This window comes from Podarcis cretensis, assembly GCF_951804945.1.
Source record: "Podarcis cretensis genome assembly, chromosome: 2".
NCBI lineage: Eukaryota > Metazoa > Chordata > Lepidosauria > Squamata > Lacertidae > Podarcis > Podarcis cretensis.
The window spans coordinates 115,859,065-115,887,063 of NC_137171.1; the positions used below are offsets into that span (position 1 = coordinate 115,859,065).

Sequence of the window (27,999 nt, forward strand, 5' to 3'; positions counted from 1 at the left end):
GTCCAAAATCCTAGCTTGGCGGGAATCCATTGTCAGGATCTCTGCTCAGCCAAGGTGATAAAGCTTATCTTCCTCTGGCCAAGCCTTCGGAATCACCTCCCAACAAATAATTAGCGACCTGAGCCTTTGATGAGGCTCCAAGGCACATTTTCCCCGATTCAGCAGAGATTCCAGCAGCATGTGGAAGTGATGAGATTTATGGCTTCATTGCAAAGAGTTTTATTTCTAAGCTACGCAGACAGCAAAGAAAAATACATCCTGTCTCTATGAAAGCAGAGAGCAACTGAAACAAAGGGACAGGAAACCAGTAACGTCACATCCGTCTCCCGTGAGACTTCCAACAGCCTGGAAGGTCTCTGGAATGTAAACCGAGTCCTGTGCAGCTGCTCCGTGACAAACAGAAACTAACATCCCTACCCCAAACCCTCACCTGAAGTTCTTCCTGGATCGGATCACTCGACCGCCCAAAGGAAAAGGTCCTCGGCAAGCTTTTCCCGGGGATCTTGAGGGTCACTTTCAGCTCGTTGTCCTCCTCCTCGAAGGAGCTGATCCAATAGCGGGACAGAGCTTCTAGCGCCATCACTGTGTCCTGAAAGGAGAGAGAAACGGGCCAGTTTATGAGAGTTTGAGTGGGAAAACACAGCCTGCACTGGGCTCGTCCCCAGGAACTTGAGAAATGAGGGCCAGCAGCCACAAAGACTACCCTCCGTGCATTCGTCAAAGCGCCCTTGAAAGCCACTTGAGCTGTGGCCATCAATAGTCCCTCCGTTTAGTAAGCATGGACCAATGGTGCCAAATAGCATGGGAAATAGCCCTACTAGAAAAATTAACCAATAAACTGAAACTGGCTCCGGGACAAATAGAAGAAGATGCCTTCGCCCCGGTATGGCTCCCCTTTATCACATACACAGCCCAAAAAGACAATGACAAAAATCCACCAAAAGCATACAAATCAATATGGCTAATGTAATCCAAAACACCCACCCACCCCACTCTCACATGAAAACAGCGACCACCACAGCCAACCACAAATGAACAACCACACCCTAGGCCAACCCCAACCTCTCTCACCACCAAAGGAACACAAGTGAGCAGCAGAGAACCTGCACAAGCAACGCTGACACCAAACCCCACATATGGTAAGTAAAATAGAAACTTTACCACCCAATCCCACCCATCTTTCCCCCCCCCCTCCACCTCTTGCCCCCTTTTCTTCCTAATGTCTCAACAAATGAAACTGATTTGCAAAAATGTTACATGGGGGAAAAAATAGCAGATAAGAGACATTGCACACACTTTTGTAAATCAAGAAAATCCCTCCGTTTTGTAAACATGCCCTGTGGGAGACCATACCTGGGTCGATCTGAAGCCGCCCCCATAGTTCCTCTGCTCCGTCAGCCACCGAGCCACCTTGCCTGCTGATGCAATGTCGTTTTTCTGCAACAGATAGAGGAGCCCGTATGCGGTGGCCTCCACCGTGATGGCTGAAGCAGGAGGCACTCGGTCAGCTTTCTTCTCATTCTGCCGCCGGTCTTTCTCCTCCACTTCCCAGAACATCATGGTGTTGTCTGGAAGAAGCATGAGAGGTCAGAATGTAGAGGCCATGCAGATGTGATGTATTGGGGAAGGGGACATACACGCATGGCCAGGATCTTGTGCATTAGCTCGGAATCTGAAAGTCCAGAGTTTTATTGGGATTGAGGGCGATTACTTTTGTCCTCCGTAGCGAGACTCTTCAGGCGGACGCCGGCACTCGCGATGGCTGACTTGTCGTCGGAAGCGATCGACAGGGCGTAGCTGGTGATGGCGACAGGGTACGGGCCCAGGGACTGATCCTCCAACTTGCGGGAAAGGAAGGCAGTCGCCCGAGCCAGGCCGTGTCTCTGGAAGAGAAGGAAAAGCAAATATTGATTGATACGTATTTGAGTGTTTGTAGCTTACAATTTGCCATAAGAACACAGCAAGGTGGGGCATGCAACATTACAGTGATGTCAAGGGAGGAGGAAGGGAAGGAGGTGGGGAGCCTTGCTGCCTGGGCAGGAAGAGGCAGGATCAGCCAGGTGTCTGGTGCCATGAGGGATAGAAACTTGATTGTTGTTGTTTTTTAAAAAAGTTGAAAATGGAGATTCTGGGCCGGCTGGATTTCCATGTCCAGCATATTAGCTGGCTCTCCAGTGGTTTCTTAATATAATGCAGTGGTACCTCAGGTTAAGTACTTAATTTGTTCCAGAGGTCCGTACTTAACCTGAAACTGTTCTTAACCTGAAGCACCACTTTAGCTAATGGGGCCTCCTGCTGCTGCCACGCCGTCGGAGCACGATTTCTGTTCTCATCCTGAAGCAAAGTTCTTAACCTGAAGCACTATTTCTGGGTTAGCGGAGTCTGTAACCTGAAGCGTATGTAACCCGAGGTATAATAATAATAATAATAATAATAATAATAATAATAGTCACATAGTTGTTTATCTCTTTGACATCTGATGGGAGGGCATTCCACAGGGTGGGAGCTACCATAATAATAATAATAATAATAATAAATTTTATTTATATCCCGCCCTCCCCAGCCAAAGCCGGGCTCAGGGCGGCTAACAACACTAAAACAGTACGACATTATAAAACATTATAAAATGAATTAAAATCAAAATTGATGGCAACCATAAACTAAAGTCTTGTAAAGATTGCCAAAGGAGGGAGTCAGGCCCTCTGCCTGGTTCCCTGTAACCTCACTGCACCTATTTCCCGCTTGCCCTGCCGCCGCAGCCTTCCCTTGCTTCCTACCAGTCCGCTCAGCTGTTCCTGCTTCGCTCTTTCTTGCTCAGGATCCGACTCCTCCCCTTTGTACACAGCCAAGGCCTCCTGAAGCGCAATGGTGATGTATGCCGTGAGCGAGATGCCTCCATGAAGCCCGCCAACGCCACCCTGGGGAGGAAAGACAAGGGAACGCATGGCTGACGGAGAATCGATTCACCCTTTCCGAGTCACAATAGAAACCAAAACTCAGACATCCTTTGAAATTTTTGCTCACCTGATTTTTGTGATGCAGTTTACAAAGTTTACAATAATAGTGTGCGTAAAAATGAAGATATTGGTGAAATGCATTATATTATGGGGAAAGTGTTTGCAAAAATGTGTACATAAACCAATGTGTTAATTAGGAGAAATTTGCATGAAAGCGCCGGTGAGTTTTCATTAGGTTTGATTTTTTAATGGTTGCTCAGGAGCTTACCTGCATCTCCCGATGATAGACAGGATGTGGGTCTTCGAAGGAACCATCCTCTTTTTGCTTATTCAGCAGCCACTGCACCGTCTCACGGATCTTGGCCTCATCCACCTCTTGGTACTCGCGGCTCAGAGTCAAAACTTTGGTCACGAAAGCCGTCAACCTGGAGGGAATGAGAATCGGAGGACAGGCGAATAATCAGACACAGGTGTGGAGATGGTGTGCACATGCACATCTGAACACTCGCATGCGCATCCAGGGCCCTTAATGGGAGCTCGTATTTAAAAAGGAGGCACTAAACATGGCTGCAGGGACTGCGCTGCTGACTTGGGGTGCCTCCAAGTGGTCAGCATTATGTCGGAGGTTTTCAAGCACATACCATGAAACTCAGAGGCCGCAACATTCCTTTTGATGCTGCTAGATCAGTCACAAGCAACTAATGCTGTTACGAAAGTCAGGTGCCTGCCCCTCTCTCTGCCGAGCAGTCATAGCTGTCAACTTTTCCCTTTTCTTGTGAGGAATCCTATTCAGAATAAAGGAACCTCCCTTTAAAAAAGGGAAACGTTGACAGCTATGCAAGCGGTGGCAAGAGCCCATGGCGTCCCAGGCACACACACAGGGTTTGTGTCCCTTTGGAGAATAGAAGACACGGCGGAGACTGTCTTCTTAAGAAATAGGGCTAATTTGCCCATTTACACCTTCAGTCTGCACAGAGGGAGTCCAGATTTTATGGCATGGCATAAAAAGCATTGCAGGCAACCTTGCCTCTTCTCGCCAAGATGGATCTCAGCCCTGCTTACTCCTAGAAACCCTTGCTTCAAACCTCCTTTTTCCTGTCCCCTCAAACACACACTCCATCACCTTGGTAACAGGATGCTAAAGGATTCCTCACCTCAAAGGCCCTTCAACGCCTTTTGTAACTGTTCTTCTCCCCACAGGCGGCCAGATTGGTTTGCATAAGGCAGCCCAGGATTTCCCTGAATTCCCTGTCTGGCATAGTTCTACACTTTCATCCATATCCCAATTAATCAAAATCCTAACGTTAACAATGTATCATTTTATCCACATGTATGACAATACGGTTTGTGCCTACAAGTGCTTAGGGGCTGCCAGACCACTTCCTTTCCAGTATAATTGAAGGAGCATCTCCACCCCCAGTGCTGAGGTCCAGTGCTGAGGGCCTTCTGCCCTGTGGAACGCCCTCCCATCAGATGTCAAAGAGATAAACAACTATCTGACTGGGAGCGACCACATAACACCGGTCTTGAAAGACCTACATTGGCTCCCAATACGTTTCCGAACACAATTCAAAGTGTTGGTGCTGACCTTTAAAGCCCTAAACGGCCTCGGTCCAGTATACCTGAAGGAGCGTCTCCACCCCCATCGTTCAGCCCGGACACTGAGGTCCAGCACCAAAGGCCTTCTGGCGGTTTCCTCACTGCGAGAAGCCAGGTTACAGGGAACCAGGCAGAAGGCCTTCTTGGTAGTGGCACCCGCCCTGTGGAACGCCCTCCTACCAGATGTCCAGGAAATAAACAACTATCTGACTTCTAGAAGACATCTGAAGGCAGCCCTATTTGGGGAAGTTTTTAATGTCTGATGCTGTATTTTTTTAAATTTTTGGTTGGAAGTCGCCCAGAGTGGCTGGGGAAATCCAACTAGATGGGTGGGGTATGTATAAATAAATAAATAAATAAATAAATTTTATTATTAATAATATCTGAGCAACAGGGCAGGCCTAAAAAAAAGAACTGGACTTCTTTGTGATTTGAAAAGTGACAGGGAAAGGCCTTGAAAACAAAGGGATGAGGGGGTGAATAATGGGAAGACACATAAAACACCTTGCAAAGCAAGCAGAATGCAGGACAAATGCTCACTGCCATAAACAGACAGAGCCAAGGCCAAATGAAGACGAGTGCAAGGGGATTGGGATAAAGATTGATTAAGCAGGTCTAGTATGGGACCATCCCAATACTCGCACCCAGAACCTCTCCTCCCGCCTCCTTCGCAGCGCTGAGTCTCACCAGACACTGCTGGGGTGGGTGATCCAAGCTCCGTAGGACCCATCTGACTTCCGGAAGGTGAGGATCCGCTCATAGCCTGCAGTGCAAAAGGCAAGAGAATCCCACATCTATCATGGCTGCTTTGCTTCCTCTCTGCAAAACGTCCATAAGGATTTCCTTGTTTTAGTTTTAGTTTTGGTGGCATAGGGTTAAAGGAAGAAACAGGCCAGGATCCTTCAGGGGCCATGCATGACTGAAGGCAGATCCTTAAAATGAACGAATGGAGTGGGAGATCCTCAGCTGATCCATGCTCTTTGAAGTCTCTCTGAGCTTGAGGCCAAGGCCGAATGCTCCTCCTACTTCCCTGCCCACCCCCCAAATTGGCCTGCTCCAATTGGCACATGGAGATGGACTGCAAGGCAGGATGGGGAGGTGGAGTTGTGGCGTCACGGGCACCAGCCAATCAGTGCTGCAGCCTCTTTGGACTACTGAGCTGTTAGGATGAACGTGGCCAGTCTGTTTATATATGCAGTAATTTTATAGTATGCTTTTCCTGGTGAAAATTGCAGATGTGTAAATTACCGAGGCGTGTGCAGTAATTTGTAAGTCAATACAGCTCAGCGCATCCCCTTTATGTCTCCCAGCATGCATCATTGCCCATCACCTGAACGGAGGTTTTCCAGTGCTTTTTCCTTGCTCTCTGGTTTCAGGTGCAGCCACTGCTCTGTCTTGTCCAGGTACTGCATGGCATAGACTCCGGGGGCCAGCAGGACCATGGTTTGCTCCCCACATCCCTGGGGAACCCTCAGCAGAGACGAGAGGCCGTCCGGGGTCAGGGAACTCTGAAGGACGTCAGCAGGCATGGAGCCTGGAGGCCCAAGGCAAAACAATGGTTCAGAACACGGCACGGGCCAGCGAGGGAAAACAACAAAACTATTTCCCATCTTCCCCCTACCAAAACCCCGGCCAACTTCTATGCTTTTAAAACAATGTTTGCAACAAGGCCCGGGCCACAGCAACACAGTTCATTTAAAGCACTGTGGCACCACCTTGAACTGTCATGGCTTCCTGCAAAGGATTATGGGAGGTGCAGTTTGCTAAAGGAGACTATTCCCCTCCCAAATTTCCCTGTGAAGAGGAATTGATTGTTAAGCCATGCTAGGAATTGTAGCTCTGGGAGGGGAACAGGGGTCTCCCTTAACAAACAGAAAAATAGGTATTATTATTATTATTATTAGTTTGTTTAAAGTGCTGATAATTCTCTGTTGGAGACCCACAGCGTCCCCTGCTTGCTTGATCCAAACCGGTTTAAGTCTGCCATGCCAGTGTGCCACTACAATCTGGAAATCTTTTAACTGCCAGCTGGAGAACAAGTGAAGCTAAAGGAAGGTTTGGAATCAAGATTCCTGCATTGCAAGGGCTTCCAACTCTACAATTCTATTATTCCCTCTCTGGCTTGTTCCTTGCACCTGTCAAACGGACGCTCATCTTGAAGTCGCTGCCGGGAATGGCGTTGGAGGGAATCTCGCCTGAAATCTCCACTGTTCTGGTGCGCCCATCTGTCTCGAACGGGGGGGGGGGGGGGGGAGGGAAGGAAAAACATTTAGCTCCTCACCACTGCAAGCCAACAGCTTCTGCAGCTCTTCCGAAGAATTTAGGGATCTGGGATTCGCAGCCTCCCCCCTTGGCCAGCCCAGACTACTATGGTCTGTATACTTCCTGGAAACATCAGGCAGCCTCCCCAAAAAGCCTGTTGGAGATTTCCTTAGAGCAGCTAAGTTCCTGTGCATAAAGAATGTGAGAAGAGCTCTGTAGCAGGATCAGACCATGGGCCCATCATAATGCAGCACCTTGTTCTGACAGTGGCAAACCCAGATGCATTTTGGGTATAATGGAACAGTGACACTCCTCCTGTTCTAGCTCACAAGACGTCTCTGTTGCTCTCTAATCCTTTCCTTTCCAACGGCCAAGCATTTGGATGATCCTAGATGTAATAAATCATAATAATTTGGGAGATTGCCACTATACACTATACACCTAAGCCCTTTGTGGCTTAGAGCCCTCCTACCTATTGGACTGCCTCTCCTGATATGCCCCCACAGAGGACCTTAAGGTCCATGAATAACCATAGTTTAGAGGTCCCAGGCCCTAAGGAAGTCAGACTATCCTCAACCAGGGCCTTTTCAGTGATGGCTCCGACCTGGTGGAATGCTCTGTCCCATGAGACTAGGGCCCTTCAGGATTTAACCTCCTTCCATCGGGCCTGTAAGACAGAGCTATTCCACCTGCCCTTTAATTTGAATTCAGCCTGATCTTTTATTTCCCTTCTCTTCCCTCCCCCTCCCCTCTTATGAAGATCATCCGCTCTGAGACCTCACAGCTAATTCTCCCCTGGCCTCCTCGCTGGCCCAAGTAGGACCAATTCAGCCAGCTAGCCCTGGGGATTATCTAATACTTATTTCCCCTAAACTGATTTTTGAATTTTGAATTTTATTGTTAATCATGTTTTTATACTATATTTTATGCTGCTTTTATAATTAAGTGATTTAAATTTGTTGTTAGCCACCCTGAACCCGGTTTTTGAACCAGGAAGGGCGGGGTATAAATAAAAATTTATTATTATTACTATTATACTGCGTATTCTACTCTCCAAATACAGGCAGGCAAGAGTGCAGGCTCTCTGCTCACAAGCTCCCATCTTCCAAACCACAAGTGCAAGAAATATCATCAATGCTGGAAGGGATTCTTGAATACTAGCCATGCTGGCGGGGGGGGGGGGGCACATCTAGAGGGTCTCAGGTGCTCCCTCCTTATCTGACTTCTCTTTTGAGGTTGGGTGTTTTTTTTACCATCTCCATTTTTTTAAAGGATGCTCACCTGCTATCAACCTATGGGTGACAGGGGGAAATAACCCATGTAATGCTTTGGGTGTGGTGTATGTATGTGTGTTCCATATTTAAATGCCAATAGTTGTTTCTGCATCACCCACCCTCAGGAACTGGGTTTCAGATCTGTGTTCAAGTCTCCTACCTTTACTATCCAGGGAAACGGAATATTCCTCCACCTGGACGGCACCCTCTTTCTGCAAATGAAGAAGAATTGGAATAACGCTAAGAGGACCTGGAATTTAATTTAATTGGAAGTATAATTGCTCATTTATCTTCCGTTGGATGGAAGAATGAAAGGAGTCTGTGAACTTGCCAAGGAACTGATATGGTTTATTACTGAGTCATCAGCAATTTGACAGACCACTCCTCTTCCCAGGCTGAGAGGGGAAATGGTGAAAACAGGTTATTCACTGGGACAGTGGGATTTTTGCAGCTGTTGTTAAAGTTGCTAAACAACAGAGAAATGGAGAAATTTCTGAAACAACCATGGAATATCAGCTTCGCCCAAGACATGATGGATAACAGCAACAACAGGGGGAAAGAAGGACATAACATCTTATGAGGACAGGAATAAATACCACAGAAAGAATAATTGCCACACACAGGAAGAACAAGGATATAGTTTGAGTTCCTCACTTGTAGTTTTATAAATCATTTAACTTGTTAACACGAATAGAAGTTATTAATATTGCAGTTGCTGAATAAGGGGTTATTTTTTTGACTGGAATGTAATGGAAATGAAATAAGATTTTGGAACGCAGAAATAAAGCAAATAATCAAGCCATCAATTCTAGCACTTGGGGAACCACCTAATCTAAATTATATAATTAGGTATTTGAACTATTGGAATTATATTATAAAGGGGCATTGTTATAATGAGGCTATTATTCGATTGTAATCGAAAACTAATAAAATTATCAAAAAATGAAGAAGACTTGGGTGCATGTCCCCATAAGAGCCAGAGTGGGGCAGCTGGCTGGTCTCCAGTGTGGAAAATCCAGCTTTGAATCCTTGCCTAGCCATTAAGTTCCTTGAAAGCCTGCCCTGTGGAATGCCCTCCCATCAGATGCCAAGGAAATAAACAACTATGTGACTTTTAGAAAACATCTGAAGGCAGCCCTGTTGAAGGAAGTTTTTAATCTCTGGTGTTTTATTGTATTTTTAATACTTTGTTGGAAGCCGCCCAGAGTGGCTGGGGAAACCCAGATGGGCGGAGGTATAAATAATAATATTGCAACTACTCTATTCCAAACTTAAAAATTGAAAGTGTAATGATTCCTCAACATCAGCTTCGTTGGACTGGTCATGTTGTGCAGATGCCTGGTTATCTACTTCCAAAGCAACTATTCTATTCCAAACTTAAAAATGGAAAGCGTAATGCTGGTGGGTCAACAAAAGAGGTTTAAAGGCTGTCTCAAGACAAATCTAAAAAAATGTAGTATAAACAACAACAACTGGGAAACACTGGCCTGCGAGCGCTCCAGTTGGAGAACAGCCTTTACCAAAGGTGTCAAGGGCTGTGAAGACACTCAAACTCAGGACCCAAGGGAGAAACGTGCTAGGAGGAAGGCACGCTTGGCAAATCCACACTGTGATCAACTCCTGCCCGGAAACCAATGTCCCCACTGTGGAAAGACATGTGGGTCCAGAATTGGCCTCCACAGTCACTTACAGACTCACTGTTAAAACCATGTATGGAAGACAATCTTACTCAGCTACGAGTGATTACCAAAGCAGAAGCAGAAGAAGCAGAAGAAGAAGCAGAAGAAGCAGCAGAAGAAGCAGAAGCAGGAAGAAGAAGAAGAAGAAGAAGAAGAAGAAGAAGAAGAAGAAGGAGGAGGAGGAGGAGGAGGAGGTGGGCCCAGAGTGGTGGTGGCCTTAGGAGCGGAAAAACATTCCCTGCGATGAAAGGCCTCTTACCTCAACCCTCAGTTTCTTGGAGACTTTGTCCCCTCCCCCGAAGCCACCAAGGGCGACGACCGTGATAGGGATGTCGGCCGCTCCCATGGGAACCAACACGAAGGGGATGGGGACCGCAGAGTTCCCGGGCACCTCCACCCGCTGCTTCCGTGCTGGGCCTACAGTGGCAGGAGAGCAGAGGCCGTCATGGGGCTCCAGGTATACTGACACCTAGAAAGGGGACAAAAGAAAGACTCAAGAGGCAGAAGAATCCGATCAAGCAGCATTCAACTGAGTTTTTTTTACTCAGGGCTGACCTGCTGAAACTGACACGCCTAGCTTTTCGGCAGGTTTTCTCCAAGTAAAGATTACCGTATTTTTCACTCTATAAGATGCACGAGACCACAAGACGCACCTAGTTTTTGGAGGAGGAAAACAAGAAAAAAAATATTCTGAATCTCAGAAGCCAGAACAGCAAGAGGGATTGCTGCGCAGTGAAAGCAACAATCCCTTTTGCTGTTCTGGCTTCTGGGATAGCTGCGCAGCCTGCATTCGCTCCATAAGACGCACACACATTTCCCCTTACTTTTTAGGAGGGAAAAAGTGAGTCTTATAGAGCAAAAAATACGGTAATTGAATAGACCGTGGATACACAGGTGGAGTTTATTTTATGTTTTCAAATACAGATTCTGAAAGGTGCATGTGCACGGCCTGCTTTCCTTTCTGGTAAACAGGTTTCGCAAGTTTCGGTACCGTTTCGAAAACCTGCAATGCCTATTTTGGCCACAGGCAACGGCGGGATGATATATATAAATACAGTGGTGCCTTGCAAGACGAAATGAATTCGTTCCGTGAGTTTTTTCGTCTTGCGATTTTTTCGTCTTGCGAAGCACAGACTTTGGAAAAGCTTCAAAAATCACCAAAGTCTTCAAAAACCTCAAAAAAGGCTACCGCACCGCGTGCTATGAGTTGCTCCTCGAAGTGAATGCACGGTTTTAAGAAAAAGGAAACAAACTTGCAAGAAAAAGGAAACAAACTTGCAAGACGTTTTCGCCTTGCGAAGCAAGCCTATAGGGAAATCCGTCTTGCGAAGCAACTCAAAAAACGAAAAACTCTTTCGTTTTGCGAGTTTTTCGTCTTTCGAGGTACCACCGTAAAATGAACCACAGCCAATGACAGGCAGTGCCGCCTCCTGATTGGTTGAAAGTAAGAAGGCAGGTAGGCGGGAGCAAGCGGAGGTTGGTGGGGCAGTGATCCTTTTGCCCCAATGCTTAGCAGCCACAAGCCCTTCTTATTTGCCCTCTCCAGCTATTTCATTGCAATGACTTCCCATAAATCTTCTGTGGAACCGGCTCCACTCTTTCTGTTCCTGCCTCATGTCGCTTGCCTTGGCTTTTTTGGGCTGACAGCAGTTCCCAGGGACTCACATAGGAAGCTGTCAGGTCACCTCAGTGTTGTCTGCACTGTCTGGCAGCAGTTCTCCTGGGTTTCCAGACAGGGTATGGTCACGGTCCCTAGCAGAGGTGCTAGGCAGTGAACGAGGGGCGTTCTGCATTCAAAGCAGGTGACCTGTGCAAGCACAGGATCAGTGGAAGGGAGAGGAGATTGTGGGAGCTTGCTTACGCTGATGGACTCAGGCTGGTAGTTGTAGAGAACCGGCTGAAGCTCGATCTGTTCAAACTGCTTCACTGAGTAGGGCAGCCGGAGAGAGATGTGGAAGTTCTGGAAGACTCTGACCCGAACGGGTTCTGAGACGCAGATGCCTGAGAGAACGAGAACGAATGAGCCCAACTGAAGGAGGAGGGAGGGAGGGAAATATGGGCAGTCGGATAACCGGAGGGAATGACATTTCCTGGTTGTATTTTTTTGCAGGAGACACGGGATTAAGAAAAGATCAGAACGGCAACACAGACTTCCAGAACTGAGCTGAAAGCTGCCATTTTGCTGGCAGGTCCCTGGCACATATATTATTTTATCATTGTCCTTATTATTAATTGCTCTCACTGGGACCCTAAGGTGTATATTTTCCGAGCACAATGTTTGTGCTGACCTTTAGAGCCCTAAATGGCCTCGGACCAGTATACCTGAAGGAGCGTCTCCACCCCCATCATTCAGCCTAGACACTGAGGTCCAGCGTCGAGGGCCTTCTGGAGGTTTCCTCACTGCAAGGAGTAAGGTTACATGGAACCAGGCAGAGGGCCTTCTTGGTAGTGGCAGCCACCTTGTGGAATGACCTCCATCAGATGTCAAGGAAATAAGCAACTATCTGACTTTTAGAAGACATCTGAAGGCAGCCCTGTTTAGGGAAGTTTTTAATGTCTGATGTTTTATCTCTTTTTATTATTATTAATATTCTGTTGCGAGCTGCCCAGATAGGCGGGGTATAAATAATAAATTATTTTTATGATTATTTAGGTAGGTTCTAAAAATATACACCTCAAGGTAAAGAGGTGTGCCTTCCACATTCGCCAAAAGCTGTATAAGGAAGGTGCCAAGCCTTTTCCTGGATAACTCTCTCTACCCACAGAATTCAAGGGCACAACCCCTACTTGCCTGCCATTGGCTGCCACCCCGTATGAATGTGTTCAATTTGTGCCATGTGCGATGCCATGTACACATAAAAATGCACCTCTGAAGCTTTACTGAGGTGCCTGTTGATCAAGGAGGTGAGACTGGTGAGCACACAAACGCGGGTCCTTTTTGGTGGTGGCTGCACCATTGCCGAAGGCAATTTCATTGGACATCCGGCAGGCCCTGAGAATTGTGGCTTTTAAAAAGGCCTTAAAGATTCATTTCTTTGATGAAACCTTCAGTTAATTAAAGAGATTTGAGCTGCATGATTACTATTTTGGATTGTTTTTCTATATTTTGCTGGCATATTGCTGGCTTTTGGGTGTTTAGTACTGTTTGCAATGCTGTTTTGTTCAGTTATAATTTTTTAAAAAAGTATTTCATTGCATGCTGATATCAGATTGTGAAATACTTTGAGAAGACATGCCATTTGTAGAAAGCAGTAAATAATAATATAGGCTTATGCGGCATGGCAGAATGGGCTGGGTGTTATGATGGGTTTCTGTAGTCAGTTGAATGAAAACGGATGAATTAAACCCTGAAAGGGATAAATGAGTATTTAAGGTACCAGCAGCTAGAGAGTACAGTGTTTTGGTCCAAGAAATACATAAACGCCCAGCTCACCATTCGTATTAGACATGCTAACAGCCTGGATCTCCCAGGTGGTGATGGAATCAGGAAGAATCACGTTTGTCCTGTGGGAGACAGAAATGGGGCCTAAATATACTGTGAGAGGCAGGAAGGGACCAACATGGCGAAAGAGCAAGCCAATCACGTGGGACCCATTGTGTAAATATTGTATTTAAAGCAGACATTCTGGGGGAACTTCCATTCCTCCTCACCACTATGAGCTGAATAAAGAGCATGAAATCCACTCTCAACTCCGAGTATATTTCAAGAACCAAGCCTCAGATGACCAAGCCCAGTCATCTTAGACCTGCCACATCCAAACCTTATTCTACTCGTGGAGATTCCTGGGAACTACAGCATGTAAAAGGGCGCCAGGAACTATAGCTCGGAATTATAGGGACAGAGCTACCTAAACTGAATAGCAACTTATTCATGTATGCAACTACAGCAGCAAGAATGTTGCTCGCCCAAAAATGGAAAGAAGCAGAAGTCCCAGCAAAGGAAGAATGGATAGATAAACTAATGGAGTATGCAGAAATGGCAAAACTCATCAGAAGAATAAGAAATAAAGACAACAAACCTTATAAAAGAATGGAAACGGTTCATTGAGTATTTAGAGATAAATTGTAAACAGATAAGAACACTGGCGGGATTATTGTAATGACCTGCAGTTTCATAAGTATATATTTAAAGAAGATGAATAAATGAACAAATTAAGTTAATTTGGATGTGCAGAAGATATTAAAAATAAATGTAAGGAACTGCAGAAAGAGGAGGAAGGAAGTCAAGTTTTGAAAGGATAAAACGCTTGTAAAATTAGTGAAATGTATAAACCTGAAAAGCATAAATAAAATAATTACAAAAGGAACTGTAGTTCTGCAAGGTCAGCAAACCAGTAGTTTCGGGGGTCACGCCACAACAGCTACTGTGAGAGTCAGAATTCATTGCTGATCTACTGCAAATCACCCAGAGATCTATTAGCAGATCCTGGTCTTCTGTCTACCTACCTTCTGTTCCCAGGATGCCTTGAGGCCCAGCTCTCTGACCTACTTACGTGAAGGTCCGCTCCACGTCAAACGATTTCCAGAGCCAGCTCTCGGGGAAGACGCTCCGCAACTGAATGAACTCCTCATCGAATAAGTCCTCTTCCAGCTCCTGGGTTTGTGCTGCACGGAAAGAGGAGGTTCCATGTTGAGAGCTGGGCTGAGGGATAGAGTTTGTATCGCTTCTCTGCCTTCCCTTCTCCTGAAGAAATCTCACAAGGCAGCAGACTTTTTGGATCAGAGTCTTCCTTCTCCTAGATGGGCTACCTACTCAGGTGGATGAGCCCCATCTGCCCCTACGAAAAACTTTGATACAGTGGTACCTCAGGTTAAGAACTTAATTCGTTCTGGAGGTCTGTTCTTAACCTGAAACTGTACTTAACCTGAAGCACCACTTTAGCTAATGGGGTCTCCCACTGCCACCACACGATTTCTATTCTCATCCTGAAGCAAAGTTCTCAACCTGAGGTAATATTTCTGGGTTAGCAGAGTCTGTAACCTGAAGCATATGTAACCTGAAGTGTATGTAACCCGAGGTACCACTGTAATATGGCACCCTGAGCATAGCTGTCAACTTACAGATTTGAAAATAAGGGACCAGCAGCCTCGGAAATAAGGGATCAGCAGCCAAAATTAGGGATTTTCCAAGCACAGGTTTGTTCAACTTCTGAGCCCCTCCAAGCCAACTGCATAAAGCCCAGCCAGCAGCTCAAACGAAGCCTCAAGCAGTGGTTTCCACAGCACAGCAACGCGGCAAAGGCGATGCAGCAAGGGAAACCACCGTCACCTCTCCGCTGGGAAGCGCTGAGCAAAGGCGAGTCCCCAGGCAATGCGGCCAATTTGATCGGCACAAGGCATGCAAGCTCCAGCCCCCAGTCATTCTTAGACTCCTTACTGGGTGAGCAACGCAGCCAAGCAACACAGCTGGAGCCTCCCTCCTCCTTGGCCGGCAGGGAGGGAGGGAGAGGAGCTGCTTCCTTAGAAACCCGGGAAATTTAAGGGACATCATCAATAAGGGACAGCAACGCGACACAGAGATGGGATAAGGGACTTTCCCGCCAAATAAGGGACGCTTGACAGCTATGACCCTGAGCAAGGCCACAATTTTGCAACCCCCAAGTGGGTCTTCTCAGTTATCAATCTTCTCAATTTTGCGCACGCCCCCCAGTTCAGTGCCTTGTGTGGGGGAACTGGCTGTGACACCCTAAATCCTGCACTGGAGGCTCCCCATCTCTCGACTCACTCCGCCCAAGGCTGTGGGATCCCCAGGATTTTCGCCGTAGGCCAGCAGCAACTTTGCAGCAATCGTGGAAGGCTTGGCGACACTGCTGGGAGCCTGGGCCCTGGATCCGCTTGGCACGGTCCTCGCACGTCAGCTTTTGGCGCAGCAGCACCATGCCCCCCTGGCAACACCGCCGAAGCTCTGGGGTTTGGTACTTGGAAACTGCAGAGAGGAAAGGAGGACCAAAAAGCGAATGAATGGGTGGATGGGAAAGGAACGCCAGGAAGTTGGGGGGCCGGGAGAGAGAGAAACCAAAATAAACGCAGCCACTTTCTCTTCCGTGAGGTTCAGGCCTCTTTCGCATTATTGCAAGGACAGAGGGGTGGTACGTGGGAAGAGAACCGAGGAGGAACTGATCTGCGCGCTCCAAAGCTAAGCATTTAAAGGTAAACGTAAAGGGACCCCTGACCATTAGGTCCAGTCGTGGCCGACTCTGGGGTTGTGGTGCTCATCTCGCTTTATTGGCTGAGGGAGCCGGTGTACAGCTTCCAGGTCATGTGGCCAGCATGAGTAAGCCGCTTCTGGCAAACCAGAGCAGCGCACGGAAACGCTGTTTACCTTCCCACTGGAGCGGTATCTATTTATCTACTTGCACTTTGACGTGCTTTCGAACTGCTAGTTTGGCAGGAGCAGGGACCGAGCAACGGGAGCTCACCCCGTCACGGGAATCCGAACTGCCAACCTTCTGATCGGCAAGTCCTGGCTCTGTGGTTTAACCCACAGCGCCACCGTGCTGAAAAGACACATGGTGCTTCATTTTCAAGAGAATGGTGTGCAAGTTCTGTTACGTACAGCAGAACTGATGGGAAGCACAAGCACTCCAAACCATTTGCCCAGATTGCAAGCGCAGAAAACAGTAGAACTAGCTGAAAGACAACACATGGAGATCTACATCAATGGTTGCAGTGCACCCCTAATTAGAATTCTTGCATAATTATGATATTATTGTACAATCTTAGAAGGGTGCGTCATCTTGGAAGGGTGTGTGGCTGTGACTGACGGATGTCAGACTGACTGGTGGGTGTCAGATCCACCAACGACATCAGCAAGGAGTTGCTGGTCTTAACTGGGTTGTTATAACAATTGTCACTTTATGCTTTCTTTTCCCTCCTCCCTCCCCTTTCTTTTTCCTCGTGTGTCATGTCTTTTTAGACTGCAAGACATCTTCACTCCGAGAGCCCCTTTGGCTAAATAAATGGACAATGACTAAACAATAGCAAACACATGATTAAAAAAAAAAACAGGTAGAGTGTTTCAAAGGTGTCGGAGTGTGTGCCTCAGTTGAATCTGACTTCAGCGCTGGCAATGGGGCAGCAACCTCTGCCACGCCTCAGGGGCATAGACTGGCATTGGGGCACAGGACTGGCCACACGGGGGACACACAGCTCTGTCTCCGACACCTTGCCACCACTCCCTGCCCTCCTGCATCTGCCACCTGAGGCAGCTGCTTCATTATGCCTCAAAGTAGAGCCGGCCCTGGAGGCGTCCTCCATTTCCCACCCCCTCAGGGTTATCGCCCCTCTTCCCTCGTGTCACTTACGCTTCTTCTGGAGCTCTTTGTGGAACTCCAGTGAACGCTTCTTCCGGGAAGCATCGGAGCTGCATCCATGTGCTAGAAGAACAGAAAGAACAAGGTGCTCATCGGAATTGTAGGTGCCAAAATCCCAAGGGAGCAGAAAAGACTTTTTATGTATGCGACGACAGCTGCGCGGATGCTGTTAGCTCAGAGATGGCAAGAAGATAAGGTCCCTACCAGAAAAGAATGGCAAATGAAGCTATTGGATTACAGTGGTACCTCAGGTTAAGTACTTAATTCGTTCTGGAGGTCCGTTCTTAACCTGAAACTGTTCTTCACCTGAAGCACCACTTTAGCTAATGGGGCCTCCTGCTGCCGCCGCGCCGCTAGAGCACAATTTCTGTTCTTATCCTGAAGCAAAATTCTTAACCTGAAGCACTATTTCTGGGTTAGCGGAGTGTGTAACCTGAAGCTTATGTAACCCAAGGTACCACTGTATACCCAAATGGCAAAACTGACCAGAAAGCTCAGGAAAGCCACTTCTGCCTAAGGAGGAGGTGGGGTTGCGGACTTCACGGCTCCTCCCACATGCGCGGTAGGCAGAAACCAGCCCCACGCGATTGGGGGGATTCCCAGCTGCATCATCCCCTGGCCAGCCAATTGGCTGGCTTGGGGGGCGTGGCCTGCCCTATTTAAGGCAGGACGCAGCCAGGGATCTTCCTCTTTGCTGCCCGTCAGCTGTTCCTGCTTTTCCCACCCTCCCGGCCCTATAAGGTTTTCGTTCCTTGACCTTGCTATGGACCATGGTTGGTCGCCGTTGAGGGGCCTGGTAGGAATTTTTCCACTTGGCAAATTGGCACCAGCCACTTGGTTTTCACCTACCTCGTAGCAAATCGTCACAACTTTCTGGGTATTGGCGGTTAGGCATTGGTATTGTTCTGTAGATGGAAGAGGGGAGGTAGTGCCATCACCTGCCCCACATATTGAAGGGTAGTCCGGTAAAGGATTCCGGGGGGGCGTGGCCCTGTCCGAAGCCTGGGGAGGTGAGGGCCTAAGGCACACCCCCTAGCGGTGACCCCGGTGGAGTTCCTAGCTGATGTGCCTCAGCAGGACTCCCCCTACTGGTGGTTAACCCTTCCCGGACTTCGAGCAGACGGGCTGGAGTTCACCTGTACCCAATAAAGTTGTGGCCTTTTTTTAGCCCATTAACCTTAATAATTGTGTCGTGTGTCATTATTTCCACCTGGGAGGGGGGTTTCGGAAACTCGCCACGCAACCAGGAAGACCAAAACTTTCATATGGAACGGGGAAAATTTGCAATTTTCCTTAAAGACCACTGTAAGCAGCTGAAAACATTAGCAGGGCTGCAAAACCACTTGTAATGTAACGAGAACTATGGATGCAATGGAGTTATAGAAAACTTGGCTTATCTAAAAAAAGATGCAGTAGAAAAGGTTTAGTAAAAGAACCCACGGAGGGGAAGGTGGGAAGTCCAGAGATTGGAGGGAATCTTGTCATTTCGGAGGTGTTGTGGTATGAATATAAACTTAAATATGTAAAACCAAATAAACATTATGTAAAAAAGAAAGAACAAGTTGCAATGGTAGAAATGAGATGTAAGTGCGTCAGTCAACAATGCTCCCCGCTCCCCCAAACTCCCTCTCTGACCACATCCTTGTTTTGTGCTCCTCCTAATGAACTCACCTTTCCGGAGGGGGCTCATCAGTTCGCCAGCCCGAATAGAGAGTCCAGCATCCCCAAAAACGCTGAGGGTGTTTTCCCCACTGCCGGCCGTGCAGCCCAGGTCGTAGCTTCCCATGGCCTGGAAGACCTGTTTTCCAGAAAGAGAGGATTACAGAGATGGGTCAGTGCAACAGAGGACATGATCCAAACGTGCACAGAATCAGTCCTTCAGTGCGGCGGCAGCACTGATGTTGGGCAGGTGCGTTTGCTGCCCTGGTCTCCGTGCCTGCTCAAAACTTTTTTTGTCTAAGCAAGCCTAACCTGACATTGTAAATTTGGTGTGTATTTTAAAATGTGAGATTTTATTTTATAGTGTGCCTAATTTTATTTTGAAAACTTGCCTCTGGCATCCTTTAACATAACACCAGTTAATATCCTTTAATGTACATTTTGCATTTCACAGGCTTTGGTGAGATACACTGGTACCTTGGGTTAAGAACTTAATTCGTTCTGGAGGTCTGTTCTTAACCTGAAACTGTTCTTAACCTGAGGTACCACTTTAGCTAATGGGAGCTCCCGCTGCCACCGCGCCGCCACCGCACGGTTTCTGTTCTCATCCTGAAGCAAAGTTCTTAACCCAAGGTACTATTTCTGGGTTAGCGGAGACTGTAACATGAAGCATCTGTAACCTGGAACGTCGGTAACCCGAGGTACCACTGTATGTAAATATTGATAAATAGATAAGATGACCCTGCTTGGATTACACCACTGGCCACTACAGTCATACCTCGGAAGTCAAACAGAATCTGTTCCGAAAGTCCGTTCGACTTCCAAAACGTTCGGTAAGCAAGGTGCGGCTTTCGATTGGCTGCAGGAAGCTCCTTCAGCCAATCTGAAGCCACGGAAGCCGCGCTGGCTTCTGCATTGTTTGGGAGCCAAAACGTTCGACTCAGAAAACGTTCTGGATCCAAGACTGTAATCTGTTTTCAACAGTGCCTAACCAGGTGCCTCTGGTTAGACAAGCCCACAAGCAGGCTAGAAGGAGCAAATAAGGAACACAGAGAGCTACCTTATACCATGTCAGACCACTAGGCCCATCTCTCTCAGGAATGTCTCTACACTGAGCCGCAGCAGCTTTCAGGAGCTTCAGGCAAGTGTCTCTCCTCGCTTATGGTCACCAGATTTTTTTCAATGAATCCGGGGACTCTTTTTTTTTTTTTTTTGAAGCTGAGTCAGTCAGTAGTGGGGATGGTGAGGCAAAAGACCCTGGGCCCAAGCAGACATGCATATTGTATAAAGGTGCAAAGCCCTTCTTTCGCACACTGTGAAACATAAATGCGCAGAGTTTTTTAAAAACTGGGCAACGGCGTGCCACCTGCCCGTGATTCCTGAGCCTCCCCCAATCTCCTTCCCCCTTCCCCCTTTGTTTTGACTGATCAGGGGAGGCTTGGGAGTCGTGGGGTTTGCCCGTTTTTTAAAAAAAAACTCTTCACATTTATGTTTCACAGGGTGTGAAAGAGGGGCTTTGCACCTTGCCTGGCAGAGAAACCGCACACCTTGCGCCCCTCCTGGGCAACGGCTGCCTGCCTGCAACTCTCGAGCCTCCCCCAATCTGTCAAAACAAAGGGAAAAGGGGGCAGGAGATCTGTACTGCTGGACGTCCCTGGTTCCCCCTCGGCAGTGGCGGCGGCAGCAGTGAGCAGCTCCTGAAGCCAGCCAGAACCAGCTGTGCTACCAGGCTGGCTCTGGGCTGCTAAGGCTGCCGCTGCCATGTTTCCCGGGGACAGATTTGCAAATCTGGGGACATTCCAGGGATGGAATTTGTCCAGGGACAGATTTGCAAATCTGGCACTGTCCCCGGAAACTGGGGACATCTGGTAACCCTATCCTAGCTGTACCCAGAGATGCCAGGAATCGAACCTGGGACCGTCTGCATGCAAAGCAGATGCTCTATTGACTGAGCTATGGCTCTTCCCTGCTATGACATGAGGGTGGTAGCAGAATTTACCTACGCACAGGCAATCCTCATTTTGCATCGGGGTTATGCTTTGGACCCTCATCTGGTTTCGGAGCTATGCGCACATGTGTGATTGTGCATCATTTGGATTGTGCATCATTAAACTGGTCACTGCCTGTACGTATTTATTCAAAAGGGTTCCTAAAAGGCTTGTTTATTTATTTATTTATCAAAACTGATATAACGGCATGGTTGTAAAACAAACAAACAAACAAACAAAACCCACACATGCAACCACCCTCAAAGAAGTTTACAGATCGTAACTCTAAGTGCAATTTTAAAAACCCCCAATAAAGCAGCATTGTAAAAACTGAGGTGCTACTTTAAAAAAACCACACACACCTGTAAAACAGTGTAATAAAAAGAGCTTGCAAACAGGAATTTGGTCATAAAAGGGACCAAACTGAGTAAGTTAATTAAATCACCTGTTTGGGCTCCCCCACGGCTGTCATTACTGGGTAGGTGGACTGACAACATGGAAAGCTTGTCTGTCTAAATCAATTTTGACATGGATGTTAGCTGTAGCTGGGATTGATATAGCTCAGCAGTGGAAAACCTTGGAAAATCCACATTTGTCTTTGTGGAATAAGGACTTGTGGACTTTGGCTGTTGCAGAAGAAGTTACACACAAACTGCTTGTTTCTGGGCGTGTGGGGGGGTGTGGAGGACTCAGAACATCATCTGCTGAGGTTTTATTTCCTATTCTTCGGACTTAGATGCTAAATATTCACCATCCACGCCAGCTCAGGAAATGGGGACGTTGTGATTTATACTTGTGTATAAATACTTTCTTTTCTTTATTTGTTTATTGCTTGTTGGCTTTAGCATATGGAACGATGCCATACTCTGCTGCTGCACTTTTGGGTTGTTAGAAATATTAGCAATAGAGGAAGTTTTTTTAAAAATGAAAGTGACCAAAAGAAGGCCAGGGTGAGCCTAGGCAAAAAGATATGCCTTTGAAAAGGCAACCCCAATGACAATAACCTGTGGGAAGTTATTCCAGGGGTAGCCAAGGAGCCTAGAAACAAACGGCTGTCTCCAACTAAGTTCTACTCAAGAGTAGACCCTCAAAATTAATGGAGATGGGTTCCTCACATCCGTGAATTTCAGTGGATGATGAATGCTGATTACAACTAAAAAATAAAAATAAAAAAACTATAAGAAAGAGACTGAGGAGAAATGTGTGTGGCTGTACCTTGTCTTGTGTGAGGCGATTCTTCCGGTTGAGGGCGTAAACAGCCGAATCGGTGGCAGCCAGGGATACGTAGGCTCTCGCATCAGTGTCTATGGTGAGGGTCAGGAAGTCCTGAGGCTGCAGATCAGTACTTGACGTCCGGAGTACCAGCTGGAGATTGGAGGGGCATAGACATTAGGGGCAGCCATTTTAACACCCTGCATTTTAACACCCCCAATGCCCTTGTAAACTTCCGCTCTGTTCAGGAAAGGTTCCAAGAAGGAGAATTTTCACAAAAATTTTTTTTGAGAAGGCCTTACCTTCCCCTCACAGCTGTCAACGACATCCACCCAGATGGAGTTGGCCACGACTTCGTCCCTGAGGCGGTAGAAGGCCACAAATCGAAACGTGGGCATCAGGCTGGGGGTGATGGGAACGGAAACGACAGTGTAGGAGCCTTGGGCCACGCTGTTGACAGAGACAATGTCCCCCTTGTTCAACACCTGGAGGGAAAGGATCAGTTCAAAGAATAGTGCTTAAGCATGGGAATATGCAGTGATTTTGAATGTTCATGTTTCACATATGTTGTCTTAGCACTGAGGTAGCCCTATAACATGAGTGAGGCAGCCGCCTTAGTGCTGTTGAGGTGTTTGAGGACAGAGCTGTGACGGCTACACAGTTTCCCCCGTGCCCCACATTCTAGCCTGCTTCCCTCAGGAGGGCACTGCCTAATTTTAGGCTACGTTGCCTACAAAAGTGTGTTTCTTAGGATAAATCCACACCCAAATGCTTGATGAATTTTCGAGACGGTTTTAAATAGAACCAACACAAAGTGACATGGGAATGCGGAGAAATGAACTTAAATCTGGAAAAACGAAAAACCAAGAGAAACCAAAAATTGATTGGCCCATCTTTGCCCTTAACCCATCTTTCCTTCATCCTAGGAAGGTTAGGGCCCCTTATAACACCCCAGGAAGGATTCACCATGTAATAGAATCGGGAGAAGGCAGTCGATCCAACGCTTTTCAACCCTAATGTAAGGGTCTCTCCAGGGTTCAAGCCTTGATATTTGGGGCTTTCGATGATCAAGTAGTTTCCTGTTGGGGAGTCCATGCGTTTGGCAGTCAAAGTGACCTCTGCTGGAGACTCTGTTCCGACTCTTAGCTGTGTGGGTGACAAAGGCACACAAAAACACAAAGTCACATATTCGCTTCTCGGACCCAGAATAGACCACTAGAGTGCTCTCTACACGGCCCTACATTTAAACACAGTTTGGAAACTTCAACGGGTACAGAAGGCATCTTTTAGAAGGCCAACAGGAGCTAGATTGCTGGACAGCCAATGTAGGGGTTGTTAGACTACAACTCCCATCACCCTTGACCACTGGGCTGTGAGAGCTGGGACTGATGGGAGTTGAAGTCCCACAACATCTAGATGCACCATGTTGAGTATCTATCATGGGCTTCTGATTGGGTGCAGAGGAACAGTGGGAGGAACCAGCTGGGGAACCACCAGGGGAAGAAGGCTCAGAGCCCGGGTAGAGGTGGCAGGACAATGATGAGTGCTCAGAGGGAGAAGACTGGGAAGAGGTAGCAGGGCTTAGTGAGCTGAGAGAGTTTGTGGCAGAGAGAAGTCCAGAACAAGGCAAAAGCTGAAGCAGGTGATAAGGAGGAGGGAGACCAAGAGGTAGAGATGGGTCTGGCCGGTGAAGGGTCACAGGTGTCTCTCCCTCCTGCTGCGACAAGCTCCCCTCCTCCCTGGTTTCCCAGGACCAGGAAAGGGCTGAAAAGGGCAGAGGAGAAGTTAGCTTTGTGCAGGCACAATCTCAGCAAATTGCTTGGGAAAAGCCCTGCAGAGGAGGGGACTTAGATAGCTATGGGGAGGTGGGAACTTTCAGCAACTGATTCATGGGGCCAGACCTACTGGGGATGAGCTGCTGTGCTCATTAGGCCTGATGCTCCACCACAAGTCTGCAAAGATCACCTTTGTGCTAATAAAGAGTTAATCCCAGCTTTGAACAGTATGATTTACTGTTTGACAGAACCCTTTGGCTATATGGTTTATGCATATCCAATTTGCAACAGTTGCATTGACTACCTATTCTTCTTTAGACGTCTACCCAGATTCTTAGAAAGCTGAGGTGATTTTAATCTGTTTTAGTATTTAAACTTTAGTATGGACGGAATTTTCCTGATTTTGCTGTTTTGTCTTTTGTAAATCGCTTTGCGCTGTTTAAACAAAAAAATAAAAATAATGAATTCGATGAAATAAACAAATGAAATAAATGAGTGCTTTTGGCTAGCTCAAATGCATCCTTGAATTGTGAACCACTCTGAGATCTTCGGGTGAAGGGTGGTATACAAATTTAATAAGTAAAATAAATAAAATAAACTTGCTTGCCTCTGGCCCCACCCAACACTGTCATGTGATACACACACAAATCCAGAAGGTTTGCCAAGAAAGAAGGTAGCCCTCGAGTACTGAAAAAGGGTATACTGCCTCTGCCTTAGTGGTGTGGGACCTGGTTATTAGAAGGCCCACATTCACCCAGAACTGCTAGAAGCTAAGACTGGCCTTGGAGACTCTGCTGTATGAGTTGCCCCACTGAGAAATATATATATATATATTTAGCCAGCAACAGGGACAGAGTCTTTTCGGTGGTGACCCCAGCATCTTTGGTGTTATGTACTGAAGTTCTCACCCTGGGCCAGCAGGGGGATACTATAGATAGTTATGCAAATGAAGGATCAAAAGTGACGTTCAGTGATTGGATAGTTTGTATGCAAATGAAGGATCAAAAGTGACGTTCAGTGATTGGCTAGTTACAGAAAATGGTTACTATTGCATTCTAGTGGGGCTCTATATAAGCAGGGTGACTGAGCTCCTCAGTTCAGTTCTGTTCCAGCTTACAAATAAAGAGCTGCTTTGGAAGAATCGCTATGTTGTCTTATATGTTCGCCCAAAACTTAACATTTGGAACACCTTGCCCCAAGAATTTCATTTGATCCCACCTTTGGTGGTTTGTCTACTCCTCCTCCTCCAGAGGAAACTGAAGGTTGAAATGAACTTCCTATTGTTTAGGGCAGGTCCAGTTTGTAGTTCCACTCCCCTCAGAAATTCAGATGGCCCCCTAAGTTGTGGAACTCTCTTTCCACAGAGCATGTGGCAACTTCGCTGCCAAATTTTCGTTGCATGCGGAAGACAAGCCTCTCTGTGTGTCTCAGCATTTGATGCCTGAGGTATACACACTCTATTCACGCAACGGTCATTTGTTTTGGACTGTTTTTAATGTCGCATTTTTAATTGTTGCGACTTGCCCTGCGCGTGAAGGGCGGATATTAATCAAAACAACAACAACAACAACAACAACAACATACCAGGATGGTGATTGAGGTGGCACCAGCGGGAACGTTGAATCTGTGTGTCACAATTCCATGATCGTTGCTTTCTATTTGGGCATCAGCTGGCGACGAGCCTCCTGCTATCTGGGTTGAGATATGGATCGGGAGGCGGGAGGCAGGTGCGCCATCTGGGAGTGAAATAGTAGCCTGGAATGAAACATAAAAAGTTTATGACGACATCCACACCGGGTGCCACCTTTGCTTGCATTGCTTGCAAATCCTGCCTACCTGGCCCTTCCATATCCTCAAAGCTCATTCCAGCCAATGCAACCCTTAGCGGCTCCTTCCAGCCCCACACAGCTCCTCTGTGGCCCTGCTTTTTTCAAATCTCTGCTGTTGTTTAAAACCACCATTTTAAAACCCAGCTTCTCCTTTGCTCCCCTCCCTGCCCCAACAACATCCAAATCCAGGAGTGCGACATGAGCTTCTTTGTTTTCCTCTTCCCTCCCCAATCGCTTTTTGTGTGTGTGCTGTGTCTTTTGGATTGCAAGTCTGAGGGGCAAAAGACCATCCTATTACAGTCAGTGGCGTAGCGTGGGGGGTGCAGGGGGGGGCCGGCCGCACCGGGCGCAACATCTGGGGGGGGGGGCGCTCACTGCCTCCGGAGTCGCCGAAGAGCCTTGGGCGCAGTCTGTAGCAGAGCCCCATGTCTCGCGGAACCGACAAGCTGTGCGCACGTCTGGGCTGAAGGCGTCTGGCAGACAGTGGCTCTCAGCGCTCGCCGCGGTCCCCTCGCGTCAGGGCCGCGGAGGGCGCACCAGGCAGCCCCTCTTCACAGCCCCGCCGCCGCTGCTGCAGCTGCTGGGCCATGTTGCATTTTCCTCGCCTCTTTGCCCTCCTCCGGGCAAGCGGCATCATTTGGGCGGCAGCGCCAGCGGCAACTCGCCTCAGAGCACCTGACACGGACCTGCCGCCGCCGCTGTGGCTACCTTACCGTAAATACCCCAGCCCAGGCAGCAGCAAGAAGAAGCTGGAAGCGGCAGCAGGTCAGGGGTTAGGGGCGCAAATTACTTGCCTTGCCCCGGGTTAGGGGGCGCAAATTACTTGCCTTGCCCTGGGTGCTGACAACCCACGCTACGCCGCTGATTACAGTGGTACCTCGGGTTACATACACTTCAGGTTACAGGAGTCTGGATTTGATATCCCACTTTATCACTACCCGAAGGAGTCTCAAAGTGGCTAACATTCTCCTTTCCCTTCCTCCCCCACAACAAACACTCTGTGAGGTGAGTGGAGCTGAGACTTCAGAGAAGTGTGACTAGCCCAAGGTCACCCAGCAGCTGCATGTGGAGGAGCGGGGAAGCGAACCCGGTTCACCAGATTACGAGTCTACCGCTCTTAACCACTACACCACAATGGCTCTCCTAACCCAGACTCTGCTAACCCAGAAATAGTACCTCGGGTTAAGAACTTTGCTTCAGGATGAGAACACAAATCGTGCTCCAGCGGTGCGGCAGCAGCAGGAGGCCCCATTAGCTAAAGTGGTGCTTCAGGTTAAGAACAGTTTCAGGTTAAGAATGGACTTCTGGAATGAATTAAGTACGTAACCCGAGGTACCACTGTACTAACTTTTATCAGCCTCTTTGGGAGCCCTAAAATGGATAAAATCTTGGAACAAACCAACAAAATGGGAAATATGTGAGCAGCAGGAGACGCAATATACACACCAGCACTTCAAAGGGTGCCCCAGGCACGAAATGGTGTTTGGTTTTGGATAGGTCGACCGAATATGGAGATTCCACAAATTTCACTGAGGCCAGCTCCTGCTCCTCCAGCTCACCACCTATGAGAATGAAGGGGAAAGACAGTGAAGAAACGGAAACCATTGTGGCCTTCGCTCTCTGAAGGCCCTTCCAGATCAGTGTTTTATTATGGGTTTATATTCTACAATGTGTTTTTGGCACAGTCATGGTGCAATCATGGTGGACTGATCCTACTTTATTGGTTGTTCTGCAATGCTCCTTATTATTATTATTACAGTTGTACCTTGGAAGTCGAATGGAATCCATTCCGGAAGTCCGTTCAACTTCCAAAACATTCAGAAACCAAAGCGTGGCTTCTGATTGGCTGCAGGAAGCTGCTGCAGCCAACCGGAAGCCGCGAAAGCCCTGTCAGATGTTTGGTTTCCAAAAATAGTTCACAAACTGGAACAGTCACTTCCAGGTTTGCGGCATTCGGAAGCCAAAACATTTGAGAACTAAGCTGTTCGAAAACCAAGGTAAAGGTAAAGGTAAAAGGACCCCTGACCATTAGGTCCAGTCATGGCTGACTCTGGGGTTGCGGCACTCATCTCGCTTTATTGGCTGAGGGAGCCGGCGTACAGCTTCCGGGTCATGTGGCCAGCATGACTAAACTGCTTCTGGCGAACCAAAGCAGCACACGGAAACGCTGTTTACCTTCCCGCCGGAGCTGTACCTATTTATCTACTTGCGCTGGCGTGCTTTTGAACTGCTAGGTTGGCAGAAGCAGGGACCGAGCAACGGGAGATCACCCCGTTGCGGGGATTCAAACCACCAACCTTCTGATCGGCAAGTTCTAGGCTCTGTGGTTTAACCCACAGTGCCACCTGCCCTTGAAAACCAAGGTACGACTGTATTATTATTATCCTGCCTTTTCCCCAGACCAGGATTCCAGACAACTCACGCTAATTGAAACAACACAGCTAAAATACAA

General features: G+C 47.6%; 1 protein-coding gene across 1 annotated transcript in view; it reads right to left on the minus strand.

The window, feature by feature from the left end:
- Positions 1-27,999, minus strand: part of LOC307205407 (complement C4-A-like) — a 68,875-nt gene that overhangs the window by 21,399 nt on the left and 19,477 nt on the right. The window contains exons 10-30 of the mRNA XM_079957734.1: positions 26,994-27,109; positions 25,303-25,473; positions 22,910-23,089; positions 22,246-22,428; positions 21,947-22,096; positions 18,756-18,882; positions 17,076-17,147; positions 15,497-15,697; positions 14,265-14,376; positions 13,205-13,275; positions 11,633-11,772; positions 10,031-10,240; positions 8,253-8,304; positions 6,692-6,781; positions 5,887-6,090; positions 5,244-5,319; positions 3,226-3,382; positions 2,778-2,918; positions 1,712-1,883; positions 1,354-1,568; positions 431-589 (exon numbers count right to left, since the gene is read on the minus strand). Coding sequence (XP_079813860.1) covers positions 431-589; positions 1,354-1,568; positions 1,712-1,883; positions 2,778-2,918; positions 3,226-3,382; positions 5,244-5,319; positions 5,887-6,090; positions 6,692-6,781; positions 8,253-8,304; positions 10,031-10,240; positions 11,633-11,772; positions 13,205-13,275; positions 14,265-14,376; positions 15,497-15,697; positions 17,076-17,147; positions 18,756-18,882; positions 21,947-22,096; positions 22,246-22,428; positions 22,910-23,089; positions 25,303-25,473; positions 26,994-27,109 — 2,999 coding nt within the window. The remainder of the gene's footprint in view (positions 1-430; positions 590-1,353; positions 1,569-1,711; positions 1,884-2,777; positions 2,919-3,225; positions 3,383-5,243; positions 5,320-5,886; positions 6,091-6,691; positions 6,782-8,252; positions 8,305-10,030; positions 10,241-11,632; positions 11,773-13,204; positions 13,276-14,264; positions 14,377-15,496; positions 15,698-17,075; positions 17,148-18,755; positions 18,883-21,946; positions 22,097-22,245; positions 22,429-22,909; positions 23,090-25,302; positions 25,474-26,993; positions 27,110-27,999) is intronic.